This window comes from Xenopus tropicalis, chromosome 8 (assembly GCF_000004195.4).
Source record: "Xenopus tropicalis strain Nigerian chromosome 8, UCB_Xtro_10.0, whole genome shotgun sequence".
Classification (NCBI taxonomy): domain Eukaryota; kingdom Metazoa; phylum Chordata; class Amphibia; order Anura; family Pipidae; genus Xenopus; species Xenopus tropicalis.
The window spans coordinates 80,618,983-80,645,750 of NC_030684.2; the positions used below are offsets into that span (position 1 = coordinate 80,618,983).

At 41.2% G+C, this 26,768-nt stretch overlaps 2 protein-coding genes across 3 annotated transcripts; both read right to left on the minus strand.

Moving 5' to 3' along the window:
- Positions 1-1,110: 1,110 nt before the first annotated feature.
- hnrnpl (heterogeneous nuclear ribonucleoprotein L) lies at positions 1,111-10,667 on the minus strand (the record flags this gene model as incomplete). The annotated part of the gene is given in 13 exon segments (NM_001100281.1): positions 1,111-1,334; positions 1,745-1,840; positions 2,238-2,295; positions 3,544-3,745; positions 3,834-3,955; positions 4,048-4,328; positions 5,339-5,410; positions 7,176-7,248; positions 7,329-7,425; positions 7,608-7,693; positions 7,770-8,010; positions 8,168-8,286; positions 10,548-10,667. Coding segments are annotated over 13 exon segments (1,617 nt in total). The 3' UTR covers positions 1,111-1,278.
- Positions 10,668-19,199: 8,532 nt separating this feature from the next.
- arf6 (ADP-ribosylation factor 6) lies at positions 19,200-24,296 on the minus strand. 2 transcript variants are annotated; one of them, XM_012968173.3, is made up of 2 exons: positions 24,084-24,296; positions 19,200-21,653 (listed from the first exon to the last, which is right to left on the minus strand). In XM_012968173.3, exons 1-2 carry the CDS (start codon positions 24,214-24,216, stop codon positions 21,097-21,099), a joined length of 690 nt encoding a protein of 229 aa, XP_012823627.1. In that variant the 5' UTR covers positions 24,217-24,296; the 3' UTR covers positions 19,200-21,096. The 2 variants fall into 2 exon arrangements, with proteins under 2 accessions (XP_012823627.1, NP_989412.1); NM_204081.1 differs by lacking the exon at positions 24,084-24,296 and having other exon boundaries at positions 19,215-21,639.
- Positions 24,297-26,768: the final 2,472 nt, after the last annotated feature.

Sequence of the window (26,768 nt, forward strand, 5' to 3'; positions counted from 1 at the left end):
CAGCAGCGAATTTGCCAATCTTGGTGTTCTCTGGCAAATGCCACATATCCTGCAGTGTTGGGCTGTAAGCACAACCCCCACCTGTGGACATCGGGCCCTCATACCACCCTTGTGGAGTCTGTTTCTAACTGTTTGAACAGACACATGCACATTTGTGGCCCACTGGAGGTAATTTTGCAGGACTGTGGCAGTGCTCCTCCTTGCACAAAGGCGGAGGTAGCGGTCCTGTTGCCCTCCTCCATGTCTCCTGATGTACTGGCCTGTCTCCTGGTAGCACCTCCATGCTGTGGACACTACGCTGACAGACACAGCAAACCTTCTTGCCACAGCTCGCATTGATCCTGGAAGAGCTGCACTACCATCGCATTGCTCCTGGATGAGCTGCACTACCTGAGCCATTTGTGTGGGTTGTAGACTCCGTCGCATGTTACCACTAGAGTGAAAGCACTGCCACAGCATTCAAAACTGACCAAAACATCAGCCAGAAAGCATAGGAACTGAGAAATGGTCTGTGGTCACCACCCGTACAACCACTCCTTTATTGAGGATGTCTTGCTAATTGCCTATAATTTCCATGTTGTCTATTCCATTTGCACAACAGTATGTGAAATGGATAGTCCGTGTTGCTACCTAAGTGGACAGTTGGATATCACAGAAGTGTGATTGACTTGGAGTTATATTGTGTTGTTTAAGTGTTCCCTTTATTTTTTGAGCAGTGTATAAATATAGCAATGTCTTTTTTAGGGTATTTAAGCACTAAATTAAACTCTACAAAGCTCTGGTTCTCCTAGGTAATTAAATTCAAATTTCTGCTGGCATGAATGGGTTAAGCACTGCAAGTTTTCCCAATTTCTGTTGCAGCCTGTAACCAAAGTAAATTTCCCCTTATGTATAAATTGTGTTTATTTCAACTGATTTAATTACATTCAATACCTATTATCTATGTGTGAAACATGTTTTGTTAGCTTTAGATTTTTGCTTTTATGTAGTATTGTTTAGCTCAATATGTTGACTTGCTCAGCATCTTATGCTATGGACAGTGCATCAAGCCAGGATGGCTTTATATTTTATCTTGCTAAAAATTTGTCATTTACAAACCACACAAAGCAATGTTCTCAAATGTTTTATTGATATGTGCAAGCACATCATCATAGCAAAAAAAAAAAAAAAATAAAATAGGAAGTCACAACAATATTTCAGAACATAAAAACTAGCTCCACAAGGAACCAAACTAATACTAAACATCAAAATCAGGGCTAGGAAATCAGACAGGTCTTCTTAGGAGGCATGCTGAGCAGTGGAGAAGCAGAGTTTTAGAGTGTAGGGGTAAGGACCATCTGCAAGAAAAATGAACACATGAGACATAAGGTGTTTTCCCCCTCCCCAAGGTGACCTGAAGGTCTAAATCTTTCAGTTTACTCAGCCAACACAGATTTGGCTATTGGGATAGCCCAACTGGCCCGATTGGATGGGTTGGGCTTTTTAAAGTCATGTCAGACATAGGCCTGTGCAGTTGGGGAACTGCAGAACACTTCGATAGCTTCACTGAAACAGAGTGCATTGGTCAATCTCAAACACACACAAAAAAAAAAAAGTCATGCAAGAGACCCTGATTTCAAAATTGGTGGTGGTGGTGGGGTTATATTGATGAAATGTCAGTCAAAATTATCCCCCAAAGGCCTTTTATTGCTGATCACCCAGGTACATTTGTAGCTTGATTTTTAGCATTCTATGCTTTACTTACTTGGATTTTTCATCTGGTAGTGATTCATGAGACCGAGAGTCTCCAGTGCTTCGCTCTTAGAATCCCACTCCAGCAGTCCGGAAGAGCTTCGCTCACCTACAAGAAACACATTTTAAAGCAAATCTTTGGCTGGTGGTACCAAAACTGTGGGGCTGGAGGACTTAACTTAAAGGTCTGCTAGGGTGATAAGCCATTCTCCTAGATAAAGCTAAAAGTGCAGCTTGAAAGTCAGTTAGGGTGAATATGCTGTCCTAGATATTCTTGGAACTATGGCCAGTGACACTTAAAAATGACCCATCTTTTCCTCACCATTAAATTTAGATTAGCATTTTTAAAATGGTTAGTATACCATCCAGCAAGGGTATCATTACTGGGTCACAGAAGCTTAGTTTAAGTGTTAGAAACACAAGCATACCAACAGTCACTGGGAGAAATTCTATTGCAGTCTATGTGTATTCTTGCACTGAAGAGTAGAGGACTTCCTAAAACTTACTCTTTCCAGAAAAGATTTTGATTGAAGCTGGCTTCTTAACACCCAGTTCATCACACATCTAGAGAAAGAAGACAGTTAAGAATTGAACACAATCTTTCTAAATTTAAAATAAAGAGCATTAGAGTACATTCCTGTCACCCTAAGAAATAATTCCAAATCCTTGTCTATTGTGCTAGTCAGTTTTCACATTTAAAATAGCAGACAAACACCATTTTGAGTCATCCTGAAATCTTATATGCGCGCCAGAATGGGGAAACTGATGCCCATGCACAGGATACACAATTATTGACCTTTAGTGGGGAGGGGGTGTGAGGATGCATTTAGGAAGTGCAGAATGGAAAGTGAAAATTAGCCCTGCCTCTATGCATACATATGGGTGACAGCTATAATTTTTAAAAACCTTTTATAACCAGAATGAATGAATGAATGAATGAATGAATGATTTAAAAGAGAAAAAAAAACCCACAAACTTTATACATGAAAAGTCCTTTTGTCTGGGTCACAGGTTTGCTTTAAATGCAACAGCCCCAGGGCTACCATGAAAGTAATCTTCAATATAATAAATGGAGCACTCGAGGGAATAGTTCTTACACAGAATATTCCCACTATATTCTACTGAGCATATCTGCTACATAACCTGTGCCTATGCTCCATTTTTACACTGAATATCTACCCCCGTGGCTACACAGCATCTTATTATATAAACTATAGTAGTGTTTCTGCAGCAAACACCAGTTTTACCAGAGCAAAAAAAAAAAAAAAAAGCACATTTTTGGTTTGGTGTTACTATTCCTTAAATGTTTAAAATTAAAAAGGTATGAAGTTTTAAATTATGGACAGTCCCCTCATCCTAAAAACCCCAGGTCCCAAGCATTCTGGATAACAGATCCAGTACCTTTATAGCCGTTTAAAAGGTGCCTTAGTTTCATTTTGCTTACTGACCACAGAGGACATGCAGCAATTTGGTAGACTAGAATAGGAGGGATAAGGCAGCCCTTATTTCTATCACTGACTTCTCACTAGACATATGTTATATCTATATAGTTGAAAAAAAAGACCAGAGTCCATCAAGTTTAACTCTTCCAAGTAAACCCAGCACACACACAACCCAGTCTATAATCCCCTCTAATGTACTTGTAATGGATTTGGTTAGCTGGTATTAGTACAGCTAAATGCACACACCAAAAGATGAAAGTGCTTTAAAGCAAAATAGTGTACTGTTTATGCAAGAAAATGCAAAGTGAATCTAGCCAACAGACTAGTGAATATTGCTACCTAGCTATGAGACTTGAAATCAAATGCTCACCTCTATAAAGTTCTCCTCTGTCACCTCAGGAGGAGCATTAAAGAAATGAAGCACACTGCTCGGCTGTTGGATTCTGTTCTTGGCAGCTTGCTCTGGGGATGTAAATCTGTTGTTACGGGACCCACTGAAGACTTTAAAACTGCAGGAGCCATCTTCCAAGCCATAGGACTGCCCAGGCACAATAGACTGTTGCTTTGAAACACTGAGAAAGAAAGACATGGGTGTACACTCACATAAGCCATGCTGAAACACAACAGTGTCTTCAGACAGAAGAAGAAACTTTCACTCACCAGACACTTAGTTTTTGCCCAAACATGAAGTTGTTGTTTAAGTGTGTAATGGCACGGTCTACAGCATATCCATCAGCCATCTCCACCATAGCTGCTCCAGGTTTACTCTTCATGAATTTTACCTGGCAACAGTACATATAAGGAAGTGGCAATGAAGTTGACTATCTGTGACTCTAGTTTATCTAAATGGACTAGAAATAGTGTTATTTCTCACCTTCTCCACATTACCATACAGGCAGAAGACATTAAAGACTCGATCACAGTTCATCTTTGAGGGGTCTAAACCATATACCATCAGTACTGGACTGTCTGCATGTGGGCCATACTCTGGTGGTGGTGGTGGTGGCGGATGCCCATATTGTGGAGCATAACGGGATGGGCCCCGGCGTGGAGCACCTACAGGAGGGGGACCCATTCTACGACTTTCGTAGTGTGGGGGTGGGGGACCATATGCCTCCTCATGGTAATGACCATGATAGCCTGCATGAGGACCACCTACAAAAAATAAAAGAAAAAAATAAAGTCTATTGCTGCAACAAAGATTATACTATCCTTCCACTCAAAGCAAGATAATACAAAAAAAATGTATATATCCAGATATTATATTATAAAAAAAAAAAATATATATATATATATATATATATATATTATATATTAAACGTTAGGTTTTTGTTTGAATAAACTACTCTATTTTTCTACACTAAGCCCTGTGAGTGCGGCATTGTTCCATTTTTGCTCTCTAAACTACAGCTCTAATACTGCACCCAGGCGATCTGTGATTCCATCAGACGTGAGTGCCTGTTGCTTGGACTTCTATCTACACACACACACACACACACATATATTTCATACACACACCAAGTCATGAAAGTAAACATTCTACATAAGTTACAAAATCTGTACAAAAAAAAAATACAAAATTCTGTACAGTTCCTGAAATACTCAGGATATACTAAAGCAGGGGTCCCCAATCTTTATTACTCGTGAGCACAGTTAAATTTAAAAAGACTTGGGAGAGCAAAAATAGCATCATACAACTTCATGGAGGTGCTAAGTAAGGGATAACATTGGCTATTAGGTAGCCTCTATGCACATCAGCTTACAGGAGGCTTTATTTGGTAATAAATCTTGTTTCTATTCAACCAAAACATGCCTCCAAGTCAGAAATTCAAAAATAACTGGTTTGGGGGCACTGAGAGCAGCATCCAAGGGCTTGGTGAGCACATTTGCTCACGAGCCACTGGTTAGGGATCACTGTGTACTAGAATTACAATTTTGCTACAGAACCAACAACAGCCCTACTAAATGACCCAAGTAGCAGGGGATTTTTTTTTCTCTAAAGCTGAAGTGCACTGGATTTTTGCTACTTGGACGATATGCACTCCCTAATTCCCTTTCAGTTGATGTTCCCAAGACTACTATAACCAAACCTTTACAACTAAAAGGTAAATGCTTGCCTTTGGCAGAGTTAAAATGCTCTCAAGTTGGTGATTAAGCTATCTTACCATACTCAGCAGGGTGGTCACCTAACAGTGGTGGGTTCCTCTGTCGCTTGTTTGGATTACCTGCAGCATCACCTATAGAAAGTAATAAATTGATCATATAAAGAACCCCCCAGGAACAAATATAGGAAACATCCCTTTTAAACCAAAAAGAGGACTCTGCCGTAATTTTAGAAATGGGTCAGGTAGTACTTCCCAGACTAAATAGGGATTGTATACTGAAATAGTACAGAGCAAATAAAAGTAAATCTCAGATTCAAGCTCATTAAGCTCCCCCGAAGCAAGCTTTATGATCTTGCAGTTTGGAAGGTTGCAATCAATTTAAGTTAGAAAAAACCTTGACACAGATTAACAATTCCCCAAGAAGGAAAGTCAACTACTACCCTCAACAGCAAAAGCAGACAACTTTTAGCCATTTACCCAAGACAAAGCATTAATACAGAAATCTGGGTTACAGAATAAATTGATCACAAAGATTGAGAAAAAGTTACTTACAGACGCTGTCCCACTGTAACAACATATCTGTTATTTTCTTACCATTGGATACCTCATGTGTGCGTAAGCAGAGCTCTGAAAGGTGCCGCCCCGCCATACACACGCAGCGACCCTGCATCACATGGTTGTAGTCATGAGTGACACGAAGGGCAAAAACAACAACATATGGCATTCTTAAAAAGGCTCACGTATTGCTAACGTGTCTTTCCGTGTTCTGTGTACTCCATGTGAATGTTTCTCGCTTGTAGTGTGCCTCCTGTCAGATGCTGCTAGCTGGTGTCTGCCCCACGCACACTGAAGGGAGGGGGAACAAGGTGGCACATCCTGAGTCTTGAAAGGGGAGTGAGATATGTTCAGCTCTTCTTGAGGATGGTGAGGAAAGACTGTCTGTTGTGGGGGGGTTTGGAGGCTTTCATGGTGTTTATGATGTAGCATGTTCCGCCCAGTCTCTGCCTGCCATAGCATGAGCCACTTCTGTGCCTGTTACATAACTGTGTTCCTATGGCATGTAGCTCTCAAGATTCTGTGACATGGATGAGCTCCCTTTTCTGTAACATGTTTGCTGTAAATGCTGAGGGCAGTCTCTGTACTTGTAACATGCCTGCTGTGGCGTGTTAGGAACAGCCTCTGTACTTGTAACATGACTGCTGTAGCGTGTTCGAGCCCCCGTTTCAGCGAGTTTCTCTGTCACCATGTGATGTTCTCCATGTATGACCTCTGCAGATGGTCTGGTATTTCTGCGATGAGTGTTCTTCGTGGGCAAAAGGAACTAATGATGTCTCACTACACTGTGTGTTACTAAAGCAATGTGCAGACAAGGGCCTGTCAGTTCTGGACCCCAGGAGGAAGCAGGGAAGTGTCCCTTAATTGGGAAGCCCCTGAAAACCAGACCGCCACCTCTGGGGTCAGTTTGAGAAACACCTTCATTCTCAGGCAGCACTGAGCCAGCCCCGGCACATAGAAACTAGTATGTAATTGGAAAAGAAATGTGTTAGGACTGGTCATGTAATGCCATCACTTGCTTTGGGTGGGGGCAGAAGATACTGAGCATCTGCAAGTGTATTCTGTGAAAACTAGCAGATTCAAGAATGGACAAAGCCTTAAACATGCTTAAGCAGTTTTAAAGCCATGTGCAGTGTGCTTTATATTCAGGAAAGTGCAAAAGGTTTGGTCCAAGTTAATTTTAAAGCAGTTTAAGCCAAAACAATGGCTATTTGTTGAATATATAAACAAGACTATTAGACAAGCAGATGGCATTACAGAGCGTGAAGTGACACTTGTGCAATTTATCAGACTAACTGATAGGAAATGTGTAAAAAGCAGAGAACAGAACCAAGTGAATTACCTTGTCCACTCAGGGCAGGATTTGTGTAATCCCATGTATCCTGGTCATTTTTGAAGACATTCAGTCGAGAAGGCTAAGGAGATAAAACAAAATAGTGAGACAGGTCACTTTGCCTCAACACCCTATAATAGCACCATTTTAGTATCCACTTACCTTAGCATATTCAATCTTTAGTGTACAACATCCAGAGTAAATGTCAGCCCCATTGAGAGAAGCTTTGGCACGCTGAGCACTTTGCATAGAGTCAAATGTTAGAAAAGTTAAGGAAACTATACCAACCTATGTACAGCCTAAAAAAGGTTCCAGAAGTAGCAGATATCCATACTAACCATTGGCACACACATACAATTTTGGAAAAAAAAAAAATTTAACTAAGGTTAGGGTTATACCATTAAACAGAAAGCATATAACAGGCATTAATAAAAAGGATATTCCACCATGGCCTGGACTCCATTTTTCCTGAAAATAACTATCCGCTGAACAGGTCCACAAGGATTACAGATGGTATACAGCACATCCTGCAAAAGAAATTTGAAAATTAAGTATACAATGCAGTATAAACACAGATACAGAAATGTAAAAAATAAAGCTTACCGTAGTTATGGAATAGATTGGATTCAGAATGGTAAAGAGCAGAACATTATTGACCCCCCGGGAATCATCGCCTGTATCTGTGGGACGGGAGATCTTTTGGCTAGTTGAATAATTTACAAATGCAGGATGCCCTGCAACATAGATTTGGTTGTCTGCTGCGTAGTTTACAGCGTTGCATGCACCAAGAATATCCTCAAATTCAACCAGAGCCTGTCTTTTCTTAGGCATAACCACGACATAACTGAAAATACAATAAAGTCAAATTTAACATTTTGTTAATCAGCATAATAAACATACTGACATCCAACTCTGACATGAAACAGACATTAGGAGAGTAAAATTACAGAGCAGCAGAAATTAAAAGTTTGGCATGCTGCTGCACATAATTATAACTATACCTGATCGTTCCAAACTCCTGCAAAGCCTCTGCAAGGTCCGCTTCCACAACCCCATCAATAAGTCCCCTCACATGGACCACCGGGGAGGCCGCGGTCTTGTGAGGGTCATCGTACCCTTCCTGGAAACAAATATAAAAATCAGAGGAGGCACCAAAATATTGTTAAGCATCCGTAACAGGTTTATATCACCAGTACAGGCATTCTGCATTTTATCAAGACCCTAGGGTCACATCTAGTTATACTGTCAACATAACTTTAATTATGGCTAGTACTAATGCTTCATTGAAGTAATAGTAAAAAAAAAAAAAAAAAGTGTATGTGCAATACAAGTTCAATAAAAGGACAAGAAAATCTGAATTCAGTGAGGGTGCCCCTGGCAATCTTCTTTTATTAAAATAAAAACAAATTGCAGTAGTCCAGGAAAACTTTATATGGCAATGCTACTATTTTTTTTACCCTGCCCAAGCACCTCTCAGCAAACAGACTTGCATATGCACATTACAGTAACATTTTTAGATTTTACTCATTCATTAGGGATAGGCAAGAAAGATGGTGGTGATGCCCTGCAAACATCAAAATTCATGTTGCAGAGTGCACGTAGGTTTAAACTACTTTTATTCAATCATAGATATCATCAGGTAGAAGACTTAATACCACAGAAGCAAGGTAACATGGAGAAGGGGGTGGGGGTTCATTACAAATACGAAAGGTTTAGCAGATAAAGTCACATTCTAAATGCTATAATGAGGAAAATGATAGGAAAACTGAATACAAGTAACTAAGGGTTTACCGTATATACTCGAGTATAAGCCGATCCGAATATAAGCCGAGGTACCTAATTTTACCTAAGAAAACTGGAAAAACTTATTGACTCGAGTATAAGCCTAGGGCGGGAAATGCAGCAGTTACTGCTAAGTTTCAATAATCAAATTATTTAATAAAAGGACACTCACAAAATGTGTGTAAGGAACAGGAATGATACCGAGAGTTCTACAGTGTATTAAAGCTCTCAAAGATAGAAACAAAGATATTTACATGTTAAATTATACAGAACCATACGCAAAGAAACAGGCAACTGTTCAACTGATGCGGCGTAGCTAGGATTGTGAGTGCTCGGGCGATGCTGCACGGGGGGTGGGGGGTATGGCGACAGGGCGCCGTGCCTGATGCGCTGGTACTACCGGACTTGAGTATAAGCAGAGGATTCCTTTTTTAGCACATTTTGAGTGCTGGAAAACTCGGCTCATACTTGAGTATATACGGTATTCCAACACACGGGGGCGGATTTGGTTTTCAGTAAAACCCGAACCTGTGGTTTGTTGTAGGTTATGTGCATGGACGTCCTTAGCTAATCTGCTACTTATTATGTATGATTACTGTTTTGAGACCAAGGGTTATCCCAATTAAGGGATCCTTTTGTACATTAGAGAAACAATTCCTTAAAAAGAGTACAAAAACACCCAATGCTTAAATGTAAAAAACAGATGGGTGTTTGCCATTGGTACGAACCATTATGCCAGAGTATTGCCGATAAAATGTAATAACTAATCATTTAATGGAAGAATCCCCTGGAGACAAATATGCCTGCTCCAAACCGTGTGGCAATTACCCTAAAGCACACAGTTGCTCTATGCATTAGCATGTGAATAAAGGGATGTGAAGACAATGGCAACTAGCCCTGCAGCAGGATTGGGGATGTGGGGGCAATGAAACATCCCAGATTAACCACTTCCCAGCTACAAGGAGATAGGGCGGCAAGTCCAGTACCAGGCCCTTTAGTGAAAGTGCCCATTTGCTGAGAAAAATACTAACCAGGAGGGGCTGCACCGATGTTTTTAATCAGACATAACCTTGTACGAACTAAAGTCCACCCCAGGCTGGCATTGGGCGCGGGAGAAGCGAAACAATTAAGTGTGTTTGTGTGACTGTATCACCCCCAATCCAACCCTACTACACGCGCTGGCAATGGCAACTGGCGGATATTTCAGCTATATTTCTGCCCATAGTGTTAACGCTAATATCCCAAACGCACAGGCCCCTGTCTGCTCCGCACCTATGTATGATCCGCGCATCACAGGTGGGTACTTCTGTGGGCAAATGTAGACCCATTCATTTAAGCGGAATCACCCAATTAGAAAAACTCACCTCAACCATATTCACAGAACGTTTATAACAATGGGCCCCACTAGTAGCAGATCGAGCAACCCAAATGTTGGTAACCTGTGACTACTAGCATTGGTGACCTCGATCGAGTAACAAGCAAAGATCCCCAGGCTAAACAAACCTAGCATAGTAGCTCATTGATATCTGAGCGCACAGTAACAGAAGCCTTTGGATCTGAAAAAAAAAAAATCACTGGGCTCGGTTGACAAACTCTTACCGCTGAAGCCGCCACGTTGTCCTCAGATGCGTCAGTCTTCTGTCTCTTCGGGGCCCGGCCACCCTCGTTCCCGTAATATGTTGGCCTTCCTCCTACAGCCGCAGCTGCCGCCATCTTCAGTGATCCGCCGGGACTGAACTCACTGTAACATGGCGCCGGGGCTAAACCTATAGGGCCCCGCCCACTTACAATCGTCTGATAGGCCAGTATGAATGCCACTCTTTAGCATTCCTGTGCTCATTTGATACGGAAGACGCCATTTTAGGTTTGCGGAATTTCATTGGCTAGGGGTGAGCAATCTCTTTTTAATACACGAATATAGGCTTGCTCTGCTGTGGCAACTCCTCCGTATTATGTTCCCAGTAGGTTTTAATACGTTGGGATTTGTCGCTTGGTATTTGATTTGAACCGGCAAATTCGTCTCCATATTGTGTGGAGTGTTAGGAAGCGTAATGGTTCCTGGTCATTTAAAACCGTCGATGTACCAGAAAGCGTTCGATACTAATAAAGTCATTGGATCCTAGAGGGGAGTTTAATAGATGGTGTAGGAAAGGCCAGTGGGTGGCTTTATTTTTAATTACAGCTAGTAGTGCTGTATTTCATGGCGGCATTGTGTTTAAATTAATGGCTGAAGATGAATTGTTCAGCGAATGAATGATATCGGAACAGGCGTCATATTGATGGTGTTGGTTAGGCTGGGCCCGAGGCTGGCTTATTTCACACAGTTAATTTGAGTTTTGTACCTGTTGTAAGTAGGTGACTGGCAAACCTGGTATGTTCTATGATCCTTGGAGCTGGAGTAAAGTTCTAGTAAGAAGCTGTATGTGTATTTATTTTTTTATTATATGATTTTTATTTATACTTGTTACACACTCAACACCGTGTTGTGTCTCGTTAGTGCTGCATTCCACATCCTCTAAGGCAGTGGTTCCCAACCTTTTTTGCACCACAGACCGGTTTCAAGCAAGACAATTTTTCCAAGGACCGGGGATGGTGGGTGCGGCGCAACTAGTGCTAGTTAAATTTTATATTATGCACTTTACTATTAATATTATTATTACATACAGCTTAATAAAGTACTTTGGTCCTTGTCATAATCAGTAGAAATCTTCCTGGGCTTTGCATAGCTATTGTCATGGCTGTGCAACGCGTCAGGGAGTTGGCATCAGGGCCGCCATCAGGGGGGCACAGGGGGTACAGTCGTCCCGGGCCCGGACGATTCTAACTTTAAAAAGGGGCCCGGCGGTGCTACAGTTTACTTAGTAGCTCGGGCCCCCTTTAATGAATTCCGGGCCCTGTCATTGGTGGTCAGCGGGTGATCCTATTGGTCGCGCCCCGTGCGTATATGCACGTCGGTACGCACAGGGCGCAACCTTATAAAAGGGCTGGCGTCTTTCGGCACTCAGACATGCAGAGGAACCGTCAACGAAATACCTCACCGGAGGAGCCGCCGCCAGAGGAGCCGCCGCAGCCAAGGGGGGCTGGGCTGTGCTGTGCTGTGCTATTCCTTTCTGTGCAGGGCTGTGCTGGCTACCAATGTACAAGGGGGACCCTGCTGGCTACCAATGTACTAGGGGGGCCCTGCTGGCTACCAATGTACTAGGGGGGCCCTGCTGGCTACCAATGTACTAGGGGGGCCCTGCTGGCTACCAATGTACTAGGGTTGGGGCCCTGCTGGCTACCAATGTACTAGGGGGGCACTGCTGGCTACCAATGTACAAGGGGGGGCACTGCTGGCTACCAATGAACTAGGGGGGGGCCCTGCTGGCTACCAATGTACTAGGGGGGCCCTGCTGGCTACCAATGTACTAGGGGGACACTGCTGGCTACCAATGTACAAGGGGGACCCTGCTGGCTACCAATGTACTAGGGGGGCCCTGCTGGCTACCAATGTACTAGGGGGGTCCTGCTGGCTACCAATGTACTAGGGGGGCACTGCTGGCTACCATTGTACTAGGGTTGGGGCACTGCTGGCTACCAATGTACAAGGGGGGGCCCTGCTGGTTACCAATGTACTAGGGGGGGGCCCTGCTGGTTACCAATGTACTAGGGGGGCATTGCTGGCTACCAATGTACAAGGGGGGCACTGCTGGCTACCAATAAACTAGGGGGGGGCACTGCTGGCTACCAATGTACAAGGGGGGGGCCCTGTTGGTTACCAATGTACTAGGGGGGGGCCCTGCTGGTTACCAATGTACTAGGGGGGCATTGCTGGCTACCAATGTACAAGGGGGGCACTGCTGGCTACCAATGAACTAGGGGGGGGCCCTGCTGGCTACCAATGTACTAGGGGGGGCCCTGCTGGTTACCAATGTACTAGGGGGGGGCACTGCTGGCTACCAATGTACAAGGGGGGGCACTGCTGGCTACCAATGAACTAGGGGGGGCCCTGCTGGCTACCAATGTCTCATGTCCGTGAGTCCTTTGTACTGGTGGGAGGGGGCCCCAGAAAATTTTGTTGTGAGGGGCCCCGTGATTTCTAATGGCGGCCCTGGTTGGCATCACAAGTAATTGGGACCAGAGGTGGCCCGGTTCAGCACAGCCCCCTGCTCTAAGAGCAGTGTGACATGGGGACATTAGTTGCAGTGCGACAAATCTTTGTCATTGCGGGCGACTGATCTCCCAACAATGTCTAAGTGCTGTGGCAGACAGGGCAACTAGTCGCCCCCAAAATCTCCCTTGTCTCGGGGGCGACTAATCTCCACAAAATACCATCCCACCGGCGAGTATGTAAATCGCCAGTGGGATGGCATACGCTGCGCCGAAGTTGGCTTGAAACTTCCGCGATTTCGGGAAAACCGCAGCACCGCGTATGCCATCCCACCTGTGATTTACATACTCGCCGGTGGGATGGTATTTTGGGGAGATTAGTCACCCGCGACAAGGGAGATTTGTCACAGGCAACTAGTCTTCCCGTCTGCCACAGCCCTTAGGGACCGATATCAGCAGCTAGAATCCGCCCGTGTATGGCCACCTTAAAGTGATCCTGACACGAAAAAACTACTTTTTAAAATATTAATCTACATAAAAAGTTACCTATAAGTCATGTTGACCATTTTTCACTGATAGGGCTGCTTTTGTGAGTAATTGTTTCTTGAAGTTCCTAAACCTGACTGTTTTGCCAACCTAAAGCAAATACATATCACGGGAGCACTTACTAGTCAGCTCTGTTCATGCTCAACGAATTGCTGACACCCAGACACCATGGATCCATCAAGAAGCAAAATATACAGAGCAACTCCAACATCGCTGCATAAAATCACTGTTTATTGTAATCACTTAAAAATACATATGAGTGTCCAAAATAGGGGTCATACGCTTGACGCGTTTTGTGGCGTCACGCCACTTTCTCATGCAGCTTTTTTTTTTTTTTTCTGTTTTGCCAACCTGACTGTCCCTTCTCAGCCTGTCAGTTATAGTTTCTAATGCTAACGGACTCCTGCTGGACAAATATGGCAGCCCCCTCATAGAGAAACATGGGGGATCAGATAGGAAATGTAAAAGCCTCAGGAAATACATTTATGGCAAAATTATAAAGCTCATGCAAAGACAATGTTATGAAAGATGTAAAAAAGGTTTAATTTCTGGTGTCAGTATCATCTTAAGGAAACTACCAAATCTGAGCACACTGAAATGCCAAATGCAGATGAAATGAATTCCTACCCCTCTTCCATTATAAACCTTGTAGATGCAGGAAAAGGTGATGTACCGTGTTAGCCAGTCAAAAATGTTTACAGGGTAACCCTTTTGAAATAAAAAATAACAAAAGTGGTATAAAGGTGATACCTTTATTGGCTAACTAAGATAACCATAGCAATCTTTCAGAACATTTTAGTTCCTTTTTAGGGCTCTGGCACACGGGGAGATTAGTCGCCCGCGACAAATCTCCTGTGTCTCGGGCGACTAATCTCCTGCAAATGCCATCCCACCGGCAAAAATGTAAATCGCCGGTGGGATGGCATACGCAGCGGCGCGATTTCAGTGAAATCCCGCAAGTTTCCTCTCGAGGCAACTTGCGCGATTTCAGTGAAATCGCACCGCCGCGTATGCCATCCCACCGGCGATTTACATTTTCGCCGGTGGAATGGCAATCCGGGGAGATTAGTCGCCCGCGAACAGGGAGTTTTGTCGCGGGCGACTAATCTCACCGTGTGCCAGAGCCCTTAATCAGCTTGAAAAAGGAACTAAAATGTTCTGAAAGCTTGCTATGATTATCTTAGTTAGCCAATAAAGCTATCACCTTTATACCACTTTTGTTATTTTTTATTTCAAAAGGTTTACCCTGTAAACATTATAAACCTTGCAATTTGTTTAGAGGTCCTTATCTGCCTTTGAATAAACAAACCCATCCCTTCCCTACACAACAGCCTTTGAGCAACTCCTTTCCAGAGGATTGATCTGTGCTCTAGTAAATCAACTTCAACTTTGCTGCCCAGAACCAGAAAGTTCCAAAGTGAAACTATTTTCATAATCTAGTTGCAGAAATAATAGAAACCATAGTTTCTAAATTTTTAAGTAAAACCATGGGCAAAAAAATGGTCAGAACAAGCCCTGTTTGGGTCAGGCAGGGGTCACAGAAGTAGAAGAGGACTTTGGGCAGGTTTCGGAAGTAGTGGGTTAAAGTACAGTTGAGGTACCGCAGGAGTCTGTCCTTCGCTATTTTTTCTGATCATACTAAACTGTTCAAAACTATACAGTACATTTACAATGCAGTGTTTTTCCCATACTTTCTTTGTAATTGTGTCCACAAGGGGGAGATTTGCTGAACATAGCTGCAGCCAGCGTTTGCATTTCATCGCTTCATTTCCAGCATTTGCATTATAATTGGACACAATGGCACTCAGAGTCAAAATAGTGTCTGATCGCTTATTTGGGAAATAGGAGTGGCTTATCCAGGCATCATCAAAATTGAGTGCAGCCTTATTTTGCCATTGTGTATGCAATGCCATTTTGAATATTGTCCCTGGATTTCACTCAAAAAATCTGGTAGCCTACTCTATACTTCTAAATCTAAGGAGGGGGATTTTTACATTCTCAAAAGCTAAAAGTGGCTAAACACCATATATTACAGGTATGGACCTGTTATCCAGAATGCTTGGGACCTGGGGTTTTCTAGATAAGTTGTCTTTCCATAAGTCTGCTAAAAATCCTTTAAATATTAATTAAATCCAATAGAACTGTTGCCTCCAATAAGGATTAATTATAGCTTAGTTAGGGATCAAGTACAAGGTACTGTTTTATTATTACAGAGAAAAAGGAAACCATTTATAAAATGTGAATTACTTGATTATAATAAAGTGTATGGGAGATAGCCTTCCTGCAATTTTGAGATTGCTAGATAACAGGATTCTGGATAACGGATCCCATACCTATATATGCAGGTTATAATTTGTTTGATATACAATGTATTTTCATTAAACTATATGCACATTTCAGTTTGAGCTGTATGCAGTGCCTTATTTGTTGCTGTGTAGAATAAAAACACACAAATAATTTTTTTGTAACAGTCTTGACAGTTTATTGATTGGTTGACATTTTTGTGTACAAGCAGTTGTTTAAATCTCATAGGATTATAGTAATTGTAGCTGACCGGTCAAGGCGGATGTGCAGCACCATACATCTGCATAGCTAATCAATATTTGTTGGTATTGGCCTCTGGATACCTCATTATACTTTTTGCAGCCAGATATATTAGCAATGCCAATTTCAAAGATTCTACCCTCAAAGGGCTGGAAGACAAAGAGGCAACAGGAATGTAAGGACAATGGGATATTGCCCAAAACAAAAATGGTCAACATGTATGGCTAAAAATCATGCATCTAATAAAATAGTAAGGGTAATTGCATTATAGTTACATTTGGGATAAGCTGAGTTTGAATGTGCCTATAGGACACATAAATCTTGAATGAAATAAATGTTATAAGCTGCATCTACCTGCGTTCAAAATGCAAAAGTTGCACTTATAAGTTAAGAGTATAGTGTATGGGGCTTGCATGCATTGCTTGTACATTTAGAATCCAAACTAAAGCCTAAAGATCTGCTTGTTTGGACATCCATACACTGATCTCATGGTCCTACAATTGGCTCAAAATATTTCCACATATTGGTCAGACAGGCCATCCCAGCAGCCTCATATTAAGGCCAATTAGCTGCTAATTTGGTCTGGAGGGTCCAGGTTGGCAGCATTTATGGGTAAACTTTTTTTTTTTACTTTTTTATGCCTTTATTACATTATTTGTGCGATTGTGGACACTTCCAATAATGCTGCTTGCTGGACTATTCTGTTTGCACTTGAATTAAAATGGTACTACCATTCTAGCTTCATTTTTTTAAGAAGCATTTCTGATAAGTTCCAGCAAAAGTCAATGCCTTAGACCAGGGGTGTCAAACTCAATCACATTAGGGGGCTCAAATCTAAAACACAGGCTAAGTTGCCAGCCTGATGTTTTATTAAGATACTATATGGTCAAGCGATTGATGCTGCACGGTCAGGCACAGTCACCAGAAGCCACATAAAACAGGCAGAAGGGCCCGGTGTTTGACACGTGTCTTAGACAAACAATTAACACCAAAAACTGGTTATTTTTTAATCAGTCTGATTACTTCAAGAAAAATTGAATTATTTTACAAATAGGTTTATTTCTTTCCTTACAGCTTTGAATATAGAAATTATTTCAGCTCAACCATGCTGTTCTTTAGTAGTGTATTGCAAATTGCTAGCTTATGGTGGAATCTAAGTAGGTACAATCTTCAGTGACTCACAACATAAGAAATCTTATTGAAACTGTTTAAAATATAACCAACTGTAGGGAAAAAGAGTCATCGCACCAATTTTATGCTTGTATGGCTCTGTTTCTCACAGGTAAGAAAGGTTAGGGAACCCTGCTCTATGGTGTGTAACCACTGGCAATTCCTTTATCTTCTGATGCAGCTCCCACCATGACCTTTATAGTCTTTTCTCTTGTGGGTTCAGAGTCATATGTTTCTTATTTTTACATGTGGCTGCATAAATACATAAAAACCTTCATGGCAGTACAAAAATTGAAACTCACTTTTTATACTTTAAGCATATGCAATTAGGGATGCAATGATCTGCTGAAGTGGGTTATAAAGCCATACATAGATTAACCTACTGACACCCATTCTAAAGGTGCTGGTGGTTAAAGTTCTTCAGACCTATTCGGCATCTTATCTGTCTGTGTATGGGGGGCCCTAACAGGCCTACTCAATCAATATCTGGCCTAAAATTGGTCAGATGTCGATCAGGCATTTTTGATTTTCCCATCAGATTAGGACTGCATCAGCTCATTGACACAGTCCATGCTCCGATGGGTACTATTCCCGTTGTTGTAACTCAATATTGGATTACTCCCATATCGCCCACCTTGGGCGACCTCACCAAACAAGCTTATAGTGAATGGCCACCTTAAGCAATCATCATGCACTCCAGACTGTAATTCTTGTTGACAAATGACCCCCAACTGGCTAAAAAATGCAGCAGTAACTGAAACTCCTCCAAAAAGCCTTTGCATGACATCAGAATAATGCCAAAAATTAGCTTGTGGTGAGCTTCAAAGTGTTTCCCATGCTATTATGTGGAGATTGTAAATCACGGCAACCACCAATATATAAAACTGGTATTAAATCACTAAGGGGCAGATTTATTAAAAGAATACTGTCATGGGAAAACATGTTTTCTTTTTTTTAGCACATAATTCTGCACTGAAATCAGTTTTTCAAAAATGCAAACAGATTTTTTTTTATATTTAATTTAAAAAATTCACACAGGGCTAGCCATGTTCTTCATTCCCCAGGATGCTACAGCCATGTGCTCTGATAAACTTCAGTCACACTCCTCCTATCACCCTCCTCCCAGCAGAACAAAGGTAGCAAGATAGCAGCTCCCAGTAGATATTAGAATAGCTCGCAATAATAAGAAATCAAAGTCCCACTTGCGACTCCTCCAGTTACATGGGAGTAGGAGAAACAATAGGTTATCTAAAAGCAGTTCTAATGTGTAGCGCTGGCTCCTTTTGAAAGCTCAGACTCAAGCACAATGCACTGAGATGGTGCCTACACACCAATATTACAACTAAAAAAATATATATTTGTTGAATTTTAAATGGTATAGTGAATTATTTGCTATGTAAACAGTGTAATTTAGAAATAAAAATCATGACAGAATCCCTTTAAAATACAAGATTAGAGTTTACCGCTGAAAACTCACCCACTTTCTATTCATTTCTGTTGTTTAGAAGCGTATTTATTCATGTGTGAAAGATAAAGTTTCATAAATACACTTCTAAACATCCCTAAGGAATGAATTCATTTTGTGGGTTGGGCATGGTTAAAAAGACAAAGAAAAAGGTACCTTTCACAGCACACATGGCACAAGATTTTGGGTTCCTTTTTGCTATCGGTACAGCAGCCACAGGCCTTTAACACTAAATTGCAAATGTGGCTAAATATATCATGAACACAGGTAAATATGTAAGATTTAGAATTTTGTATTTTACATGTCTGATGAGCATAGCACCATTCACACATATTCACAAGTTTAGGTCCCGATGCTGCTGTGTGACTTTTTTTTTGTCTGCCTGACTATCCTTTTTTCTTGCCATAGGTGAAGAGCTTTAAAAAGGTCAAACAAAATCATACATAGTTCTGTTTATTCAAATAAGGAGCAGTTTAATTTGAAAAATGCATGATTTCCAAAGGCTAAAAACATAACAAAAGAAACATTAAATTATAGGTGCAAAGTTTAATACGCAGTCTATGAAAAATTGGCAAGTCCTTAAGGTAAAATTATAGCATGATTTTAGTATTACAGACTGCTTGGCGCACTTTGAAGATTATACTTTGCTCCTTCCTTGATCCTTCAGATGAAAGATGGAATGACAACCATGGAAAAAAGTCTAACAAGAACAAAAATCCAGGGAATGTATTTAAGATTAATTACCAGTAAACCAACCTTTGTGTGTACATTAACTTGATTAGGCATTGTATTAGTATGTCAGTCTTTACATAAATCAGTGCAGCAACATAGTGAACTAAGCCTTACTAAAGTGCCTGATCAGTATGATGTGCAGATTGTTAATTTTGTAAAAGAAACCAGTGTGTGGCACAAATCTTTAAAAAACTTGTAATTTCTCATCACAAAAAATAAGATTAAATAGCACCAATAAGGATGAAGGAAAAATAGACACTTATCAAAACTGGCCAGAGCATATTCTCCAGCAATGCACACATTCGGTTTAACTCCATTTTAGAAGCGGTTCTTCTGAAACACCCCAGTCACAGCATAACATAGGATATACCATGTTCCCCTACTGTACAGGAGAATATATGAGGCGTTAGACAAGTCAGAAGTTTCCTTTCAGGATTTATATCTGTCAAATAACTTAGTTTTCTGTAGGCTTTGAACTTCCGGTTCAAAGCACCCTGTTGACCCACAGGTGGTGATGGAACTGGCACATAAATAAACGTATTATAAATATTTCACAATGCCTTAAAACACTCAGCAATGGTAACACTGAATGTACATTTCTCTCATATTTTCCACAGGACGGAATCAACTGTTTGGACTTTTTATACTGCAACACTAAAGGTAAAAGGTTCTTATTACTCCGTCCCTTATTAAATGACACAAAAAAAACATTGGGAATTTTATGGGCACAGGGAATGTAAAAAACTGTCTCATACATTGAGGTCAGAAGAATGTGCAATGCACGGCAGTGTTAAAGGACAAGGAAACCCTTCCCTTTGCTACTTTGCCCAATCACTTGCCACATAAACCGCAATTATTTTGGATTTTCAAAACTGCTTTCTTTTGCCTCCAAAGTTATTCCCCACTGGGCACTTTGCGGCTGCTATTTTTTCATTAGGAGTCATTGTATACGTCACTTAAGTTTATTCTGCGCACGTGCATCCTTCCCTCGCCCACTGACACTGCATTGCAAGCAGTACAATCAAAAGTTAGAACGCAAGCCTCCAAGGAGACATGAAGCATGTACAATGTCAGAGTACTTGTGCACATGTACCAGGTCTTGGTCTTGCTCAGGAACGTGGACTTTAAGGTTAACTACATAGCCCAGCCCAGCCCTTTAAAAGCGGATGATTAAATACTGCTATGCTGGGGAACATGTGTACACAGTAACAGTTTAACTACAAACTTTAATTTGCATTTGATCTTTCACGTGAACATCATTTATTTTCAGGGTTTCTTTGTCTTTTAAACTTTTAAGTCCTTTAATATTTCATACTAGCTCACTGATGGTTAAGGCTGACACTGCAAAGGGTTATTTTCCCATCTCACTAGGTGCAAAGAACATCAAGCTTCGTGTTCTATACCTTCTACCCTTCCTTGCTCCCAAGTGGGGCGAAGCCAATAACTCCTTCCAGGCTCTTCTGCAGAGCATTTAGGAATAATATATGTCAAAAAAAAAAAAAGAAAAAAATACACAGCTATGCTGCCAGTCCTTCAGTGGTTTTCAAAATAAACCAAATCAAAGCGAAAGTACAAAAAAATTAACAGTAATAGAAACAGAGTTTAAGATTTGTAATTTGATGTCAACCACATGAGACCTTCATAAAGTCCCTCTCCGGTATTTGCACAAGATGGCTGGACATACCAGTTTCTATCCCTAATCCGGGTAAGTCCAAGCTTTTCCTGGATCTCATGAGGCTTCATGGCATCTGCAAGGTCCTGTTTATTGGCAAAGATGAGAATAATGGCATCTCGCATCTCTCGGTCATTAATAATTCTGTGGAGTTCTTGACGGGCCTCATCAATTCGATCTCGATCTGCACAATCAACAACAAAGATGAGACCCTGTGTTCCAGTATAGTAATGCCGCCAGAGAGGCCGAATTTTGTCCTGGCCACCTACATCCCAGACATTAAATTTTACGTTTTTGTAGGTAACAGTCTCTACATTGAAACCTACAGTTGGGATAGTGGTGACTGACTGTCCTAGCTTGAGTTTGTAAAGAATGGTGGTCTTCCCAGCAGCATCCAAACCCAACATCAATATCCGCATCTCCTTATTCCCAAACACCTTGGATAGCATTTTACCCATGATGGAAGCTCTGAGTCCATACAGCTGGTCTGGATTTGGAGAAGAAGGAATACAGTGAACAAACAGAGAAAATAATGGTCAAAATACTTAGAGGAGAACATGAGAGAAATATGAAAGCAGAAAACACAATATTATATATACACATACATATACGGTCATGTAAAGCAGGGCACTCACAGGACTTAAAAGTATGGTGAAAAAGAAATAAAGTTTATTTGTTATTCCAAATAACTTTATTTCTTTTTCACCATAATTTTAAGTGCTGTGCCCTGCTTTACATGACAGTCTATATTTACTGTTATATAGTAAAGAGAGAGACAGTTCACAGACTATATAAAAAATAGAGGAGAACACTCACAAAATTTAACAAAGCCAGGTTTAAGTACAATATTTAACATAAGTATTGCACACAAGAGAACAAGCTTAAAGAAACAGTATAACCCCTTGTTAAAAAGGAGTAGAATTAATAGGGCTTGTGCTGAACATTTGTTTTACCTACTGTTTTAATCACAAAGAATCTATGTTTTTTTGTTATTTTTTGAACTAAACAGGGAATTTGGAACTACTCCATGTTTGGTCCTTGTGATGTAGCTAGGAGGTAGATAGATTACCAGTAAATTCCCTTCTGTTTTCCCTTAGTTGTGACTGTTGGCTTAGCTAGGCAGGAGTGCATTATGCAGGAAGATTACCTTTGCAATGGTGGTAATGATCTAGTTTCACTCTAGGCCAAAAATGATCATTATCTTTAAAAGGCCCCTTTAGTAGATCTGCTAGGGTCCCTGTCTGTGTTTCAAATGAGGGCTGGACATGTCCTAATGGTCCTGGCCAGAAGCACAGTAGGAGGGGGATAGTCAATCACAGCCCTGCAGTAACACAGGCAATGACAGGCTTCAGTTTACTCTCAGGTCAGCCTAGCCTCTGATTGTTCCTATTCTAAAGTGCAGTGCATTGAGAGCCACTGGCTTCCGTGCACAGCCTGGGAAAGAAGGCAACAGGAAGTGTAACAGATGGGTGGGGCTTGTAGGTTTTTTGCAGAACTTTTCAATAAATCGACCCCAAACACACCTTTTCTCAGCAAATTCAATCTATATGTAAAAGGAGTATAATGCACTGGCACAGTTGTGCTTTTTACACACTATGCCCCTTTAAAATAAGACTTTACCCTTTAACTTCATTGTTTACATACCACTTTTTACACGAGACAGTAAAATATGATTGTGTGTATGCAGGAAATTCTCTCTGCCTTCATTTACACATATGATAAAATGTTATTGCATAGCTTTCTCTGGCTCTGTTACTCTCCACTGGCTGAAAGGGAATACTAAGAATATAAGTATGCCCTTCCTCACAATAGGGCATGCTATTGTCCTTTTCTGTGTGTCCAGAGCACCACAATAAAACTAAGAACACACCACCTATGATTTTCATGTATTTGTGTCATTACTTATGATTTGACTACTTATACTGGTAAAGGGGGAGGCCAACATTAATACCTCAATCCCCATATCAGTGTTTTTCAATACTGGGAATACTCCAAGTGCTGTTCCACTAATCTATACATGGCTTACAACACCAACAAATCCAACAATATCCTTCAACCTCTGTTGATACTAATGCTCCACTTTAAAATACCCTCCAAGAGAATAAGAAGATAGAATGGAAAATAAAAGGAACAATACAGTATAGAAAAAAAAACATCCACAAAAGTTGATAGCCATCAGTTCTGGATAAAAAATAAAATGGTAGAAATAAGAATGACAAAGCAATTGTGCTTAGAAAGCTACATGAGGGTAAGCAGGCATGCAAGGATAAAGAAGCATGTGCTAATAAAGGGGTGCCAGAACAGCACTATAGATGCGTCAAGTGCATTTTGTCTTTAACCTGCCAACAAATTATTGCCCCTCCAAATACATAGGTTCAATTACTTGCGTCACTTAAATACAACCGAATGATATGTTCCTACTGTACATGTGCCCACTAGCACCTACCCTAAACCTACAGACTAGTGTGGCCTGTGCCTCACCTATTCCCCAACACAGAGCACCCTATTGTTGAAGGTACTAGTTCTGAAACGCCTTCCTATCTGTAGTTTATACAGACACAACTCTAGCACTGGCCCCATGCTTATCCTGCACCAAGAGGAACTGTTTAGCACACGTATGTACATGCCCTACTCTATACGGAGCCCCATGTAGCACAAACGTTTCATCAGAATAGAAATAGGGCTTGTAGCCTCCTCTGCCAGACACTTACTGGTGTTTGCCTGTACTACATGAGTGTCTCTCACACTGCCACACAGCGCCTATCGGGAGGAATAATAACCCACAGTTGAGTTTGACATTCCACGTTATAGGCTTCCTCATTTTAGCCGGAATTAAAAAGCATGGTAACATAGGAACAGGAATTAATCTTTATCTCATTACTCCCTGAGCCGGCTCGAATATATTTTACATACTCACATTTATAATGATTGAAAGGTCTCCCGGATCTCCGGCTCTCCCGAACCGCCGGTCTATTCTCCGGCTGTCTTTCTGTAGGATCCGGAATCGGAAGGGCGCGGGCAATAGGACCACACCAACACTTCCCACGCATGCGCACCAGCCCTGCCCACCAACAATAATTTAATGCGCATGTGCAGCACCCCCTCCCCGTGCTTCGAAATCGGAATAACGTGTGTATGCGTGATTACGTTGCACTGCGCAAACGTCACTGTTAGTAGGCAGTGTCTTGGGAGCTGGAGCATGCGCGAAAGGATGTCCCCGCCTTCTTATTTCCAATTCTGTTTAGTGATATAGGGTCAGGCTTTGGCGTGTAGGACACGTATTTGTCCGCAAGATGTCCTATAGTGAATGCTGAAGTTTAGATACCTTGAAAGCTTTGCCGGTGAACCCTCTGTTGCTCAGACCTATGGAAACGTTTTTACGTTAGCTGAAGTGTACAGGGCACATACATTAGTGGAGACTACTGTGTGTTAGGAAACATGAACCAGGACCTCTAATTCTTTCTCGCTTTGTTATTGTAATATTAGCTGTTTATCCCATTTCTTCCAACCCTTGTCATGTGTATTCTTCGTCAGCTGTTTTACTTTCCTTCTCTTTGTCACTCATTTCATGAGGATATCCAGGACCAAAAATTTTAAATTCACTTTAGTAAATCCATTTTTAAAGAAGAAAGACATTAATGCTTTATCAGAAAGGTCTATGTAAATACAGTGAAAAGAGACACCACATTTCTTTCCATCTTATTCTATACACATGACTTCCTTTGCTTAGCAAAATCTTTCAGGTCACTGCAGGATCCTGCACAGCTTCCTCCTCTCCCCCTCCCTTCTTCTCCTATTCCTATTGCTATCTGCAGTAATCACAGAGATGCATGCAGGCACAGAAGTGAAATCAGACCAAGCCAAAGAGACAGCTGCTATCTTAAACAGAGAGAGCTTCTACGGCTGTATACGGTATGGTAAATAAGTCTAACTTTCTAGCTTGCGCTATTGTGACTAATCTATTGCCTCAGTAGCCTTCCTTCTCCTCAAGTTATTAAGCAGTTTCAAAAGCTTTGTTAAACTGCAGTTTGTAAAATGGGCATATTGAAGCCCCCTCTGCATAATTAGTCGGTGGTTTATTTCAATTCCAGCCTTTTTTTTGTAGGCTTGCTTTGGGTCAGGGCTCTTCCCAGGTCATAACAGAGTTATACTAAAACATGGTTTATCAGACATTTAGGAGTATTTAGAATTTCTCAAATCTCACCATTAACTGTCCTTTAGTCTCAGCCATCCCTGCCCTTTCTCCTACAATTGGGTCAGTGCTTGAGCCTGGGAAGCACTTCCATATGTTAAAGCTGGAGGTACCATCCCAATATTTTTTGGCATTTCAGCTACCCAAAAAATATTAAAACCCAAACCTGTATTTCTAGATAATTTTAAACTACTTTGGCTTTTGAAATACATCCACATTTTATTTGTGCAATTTCATAAATGCCACCAAAGTCTGTTTACAGTACCATTAATATGTATTATGTAAGAAACTGGTAATATTTATATTTTTTTGTGACCATGAACATAAATGTTTTAAAGGGCAAGGCTAGACAGGACACATTTATAGGGAGGTGCCAGTATGTTAGGCCACTATTATACATACTTTTCCCTGGAGTATTTAGCACTGAATTTCACTTGTGCATGTGCAGTAGAGTGAAATCGGTAAGATGCTGGCACTGTACAACTATACCTCCTACACAAGGTTGATGCATGTCCTGGCATGTATAGGAAGCTATGATAAAGTGGCAATAAAGGTAAAGATACTAGATATATACACCTATAAAACAAGTGACATAAATATGTTACAGAGGCCACTGATGTTTAGGAGGAATGGGTGATTGTGCGAAAGACTGCAACTAGATCTTTAAGGATAAGCCTGTAACTCTTAAGGTGGCCATACACGCACCGATAATATCGTGTATGGTATGTCGGCGAGTCGACCGATATCGCAGGAAGCTGCCGATATCGGCCGACTCGCCGATCGGACCAGTTGGAAAATTTTGATCGGGCGCAGTAGAAGGCGCCTGACCAAAATCTCCCTTCAGCGCTGAATCGGCAGAAGGAGGTAGAAATCCTATTGTTTCTACCTCCTTACCTGCCGATTCAGCCCTGAATGGTGTGTGGCGGATCTGACGATGTTTCGTGCGAAACATCGTCAGATCGCCACATGTATGGCCAGCTTTAGATTTTGGTAAAATTAGGTTGTTGTCCACTTCAGTGAAAGGTTTTTTTTTTTTGTTTTTTTTTGCTAAAACTAGTTTGCAGATAATAATGTATTAACTTGGTGAAAAGATACCAAACAAGGCAATAATAGGGACTTGTCCCAAGCAGACACTGAACTGGACCAAGATACATTTTTGTGATAAAAAAAAAAAAAAAGTGGTTGAATTATGTAGCTAGTTTTTGAGAAAAATAGGCTAGCATGTTTGAGCAGTTACTAGAATCCTCTAAAATAAGGCTGCAATTGTTGTAGGGGCAAAAAATGGTCAGTTTTGAAAGTCAATAATAGTCATTTGAAATGTATTCATTATTGAAGTCATTAGTAGAATGGAGTGGATTAGTGGTTGGGGTTGGTGTTAGCATGGAAACAGCACTCATGATGGATTGCTTA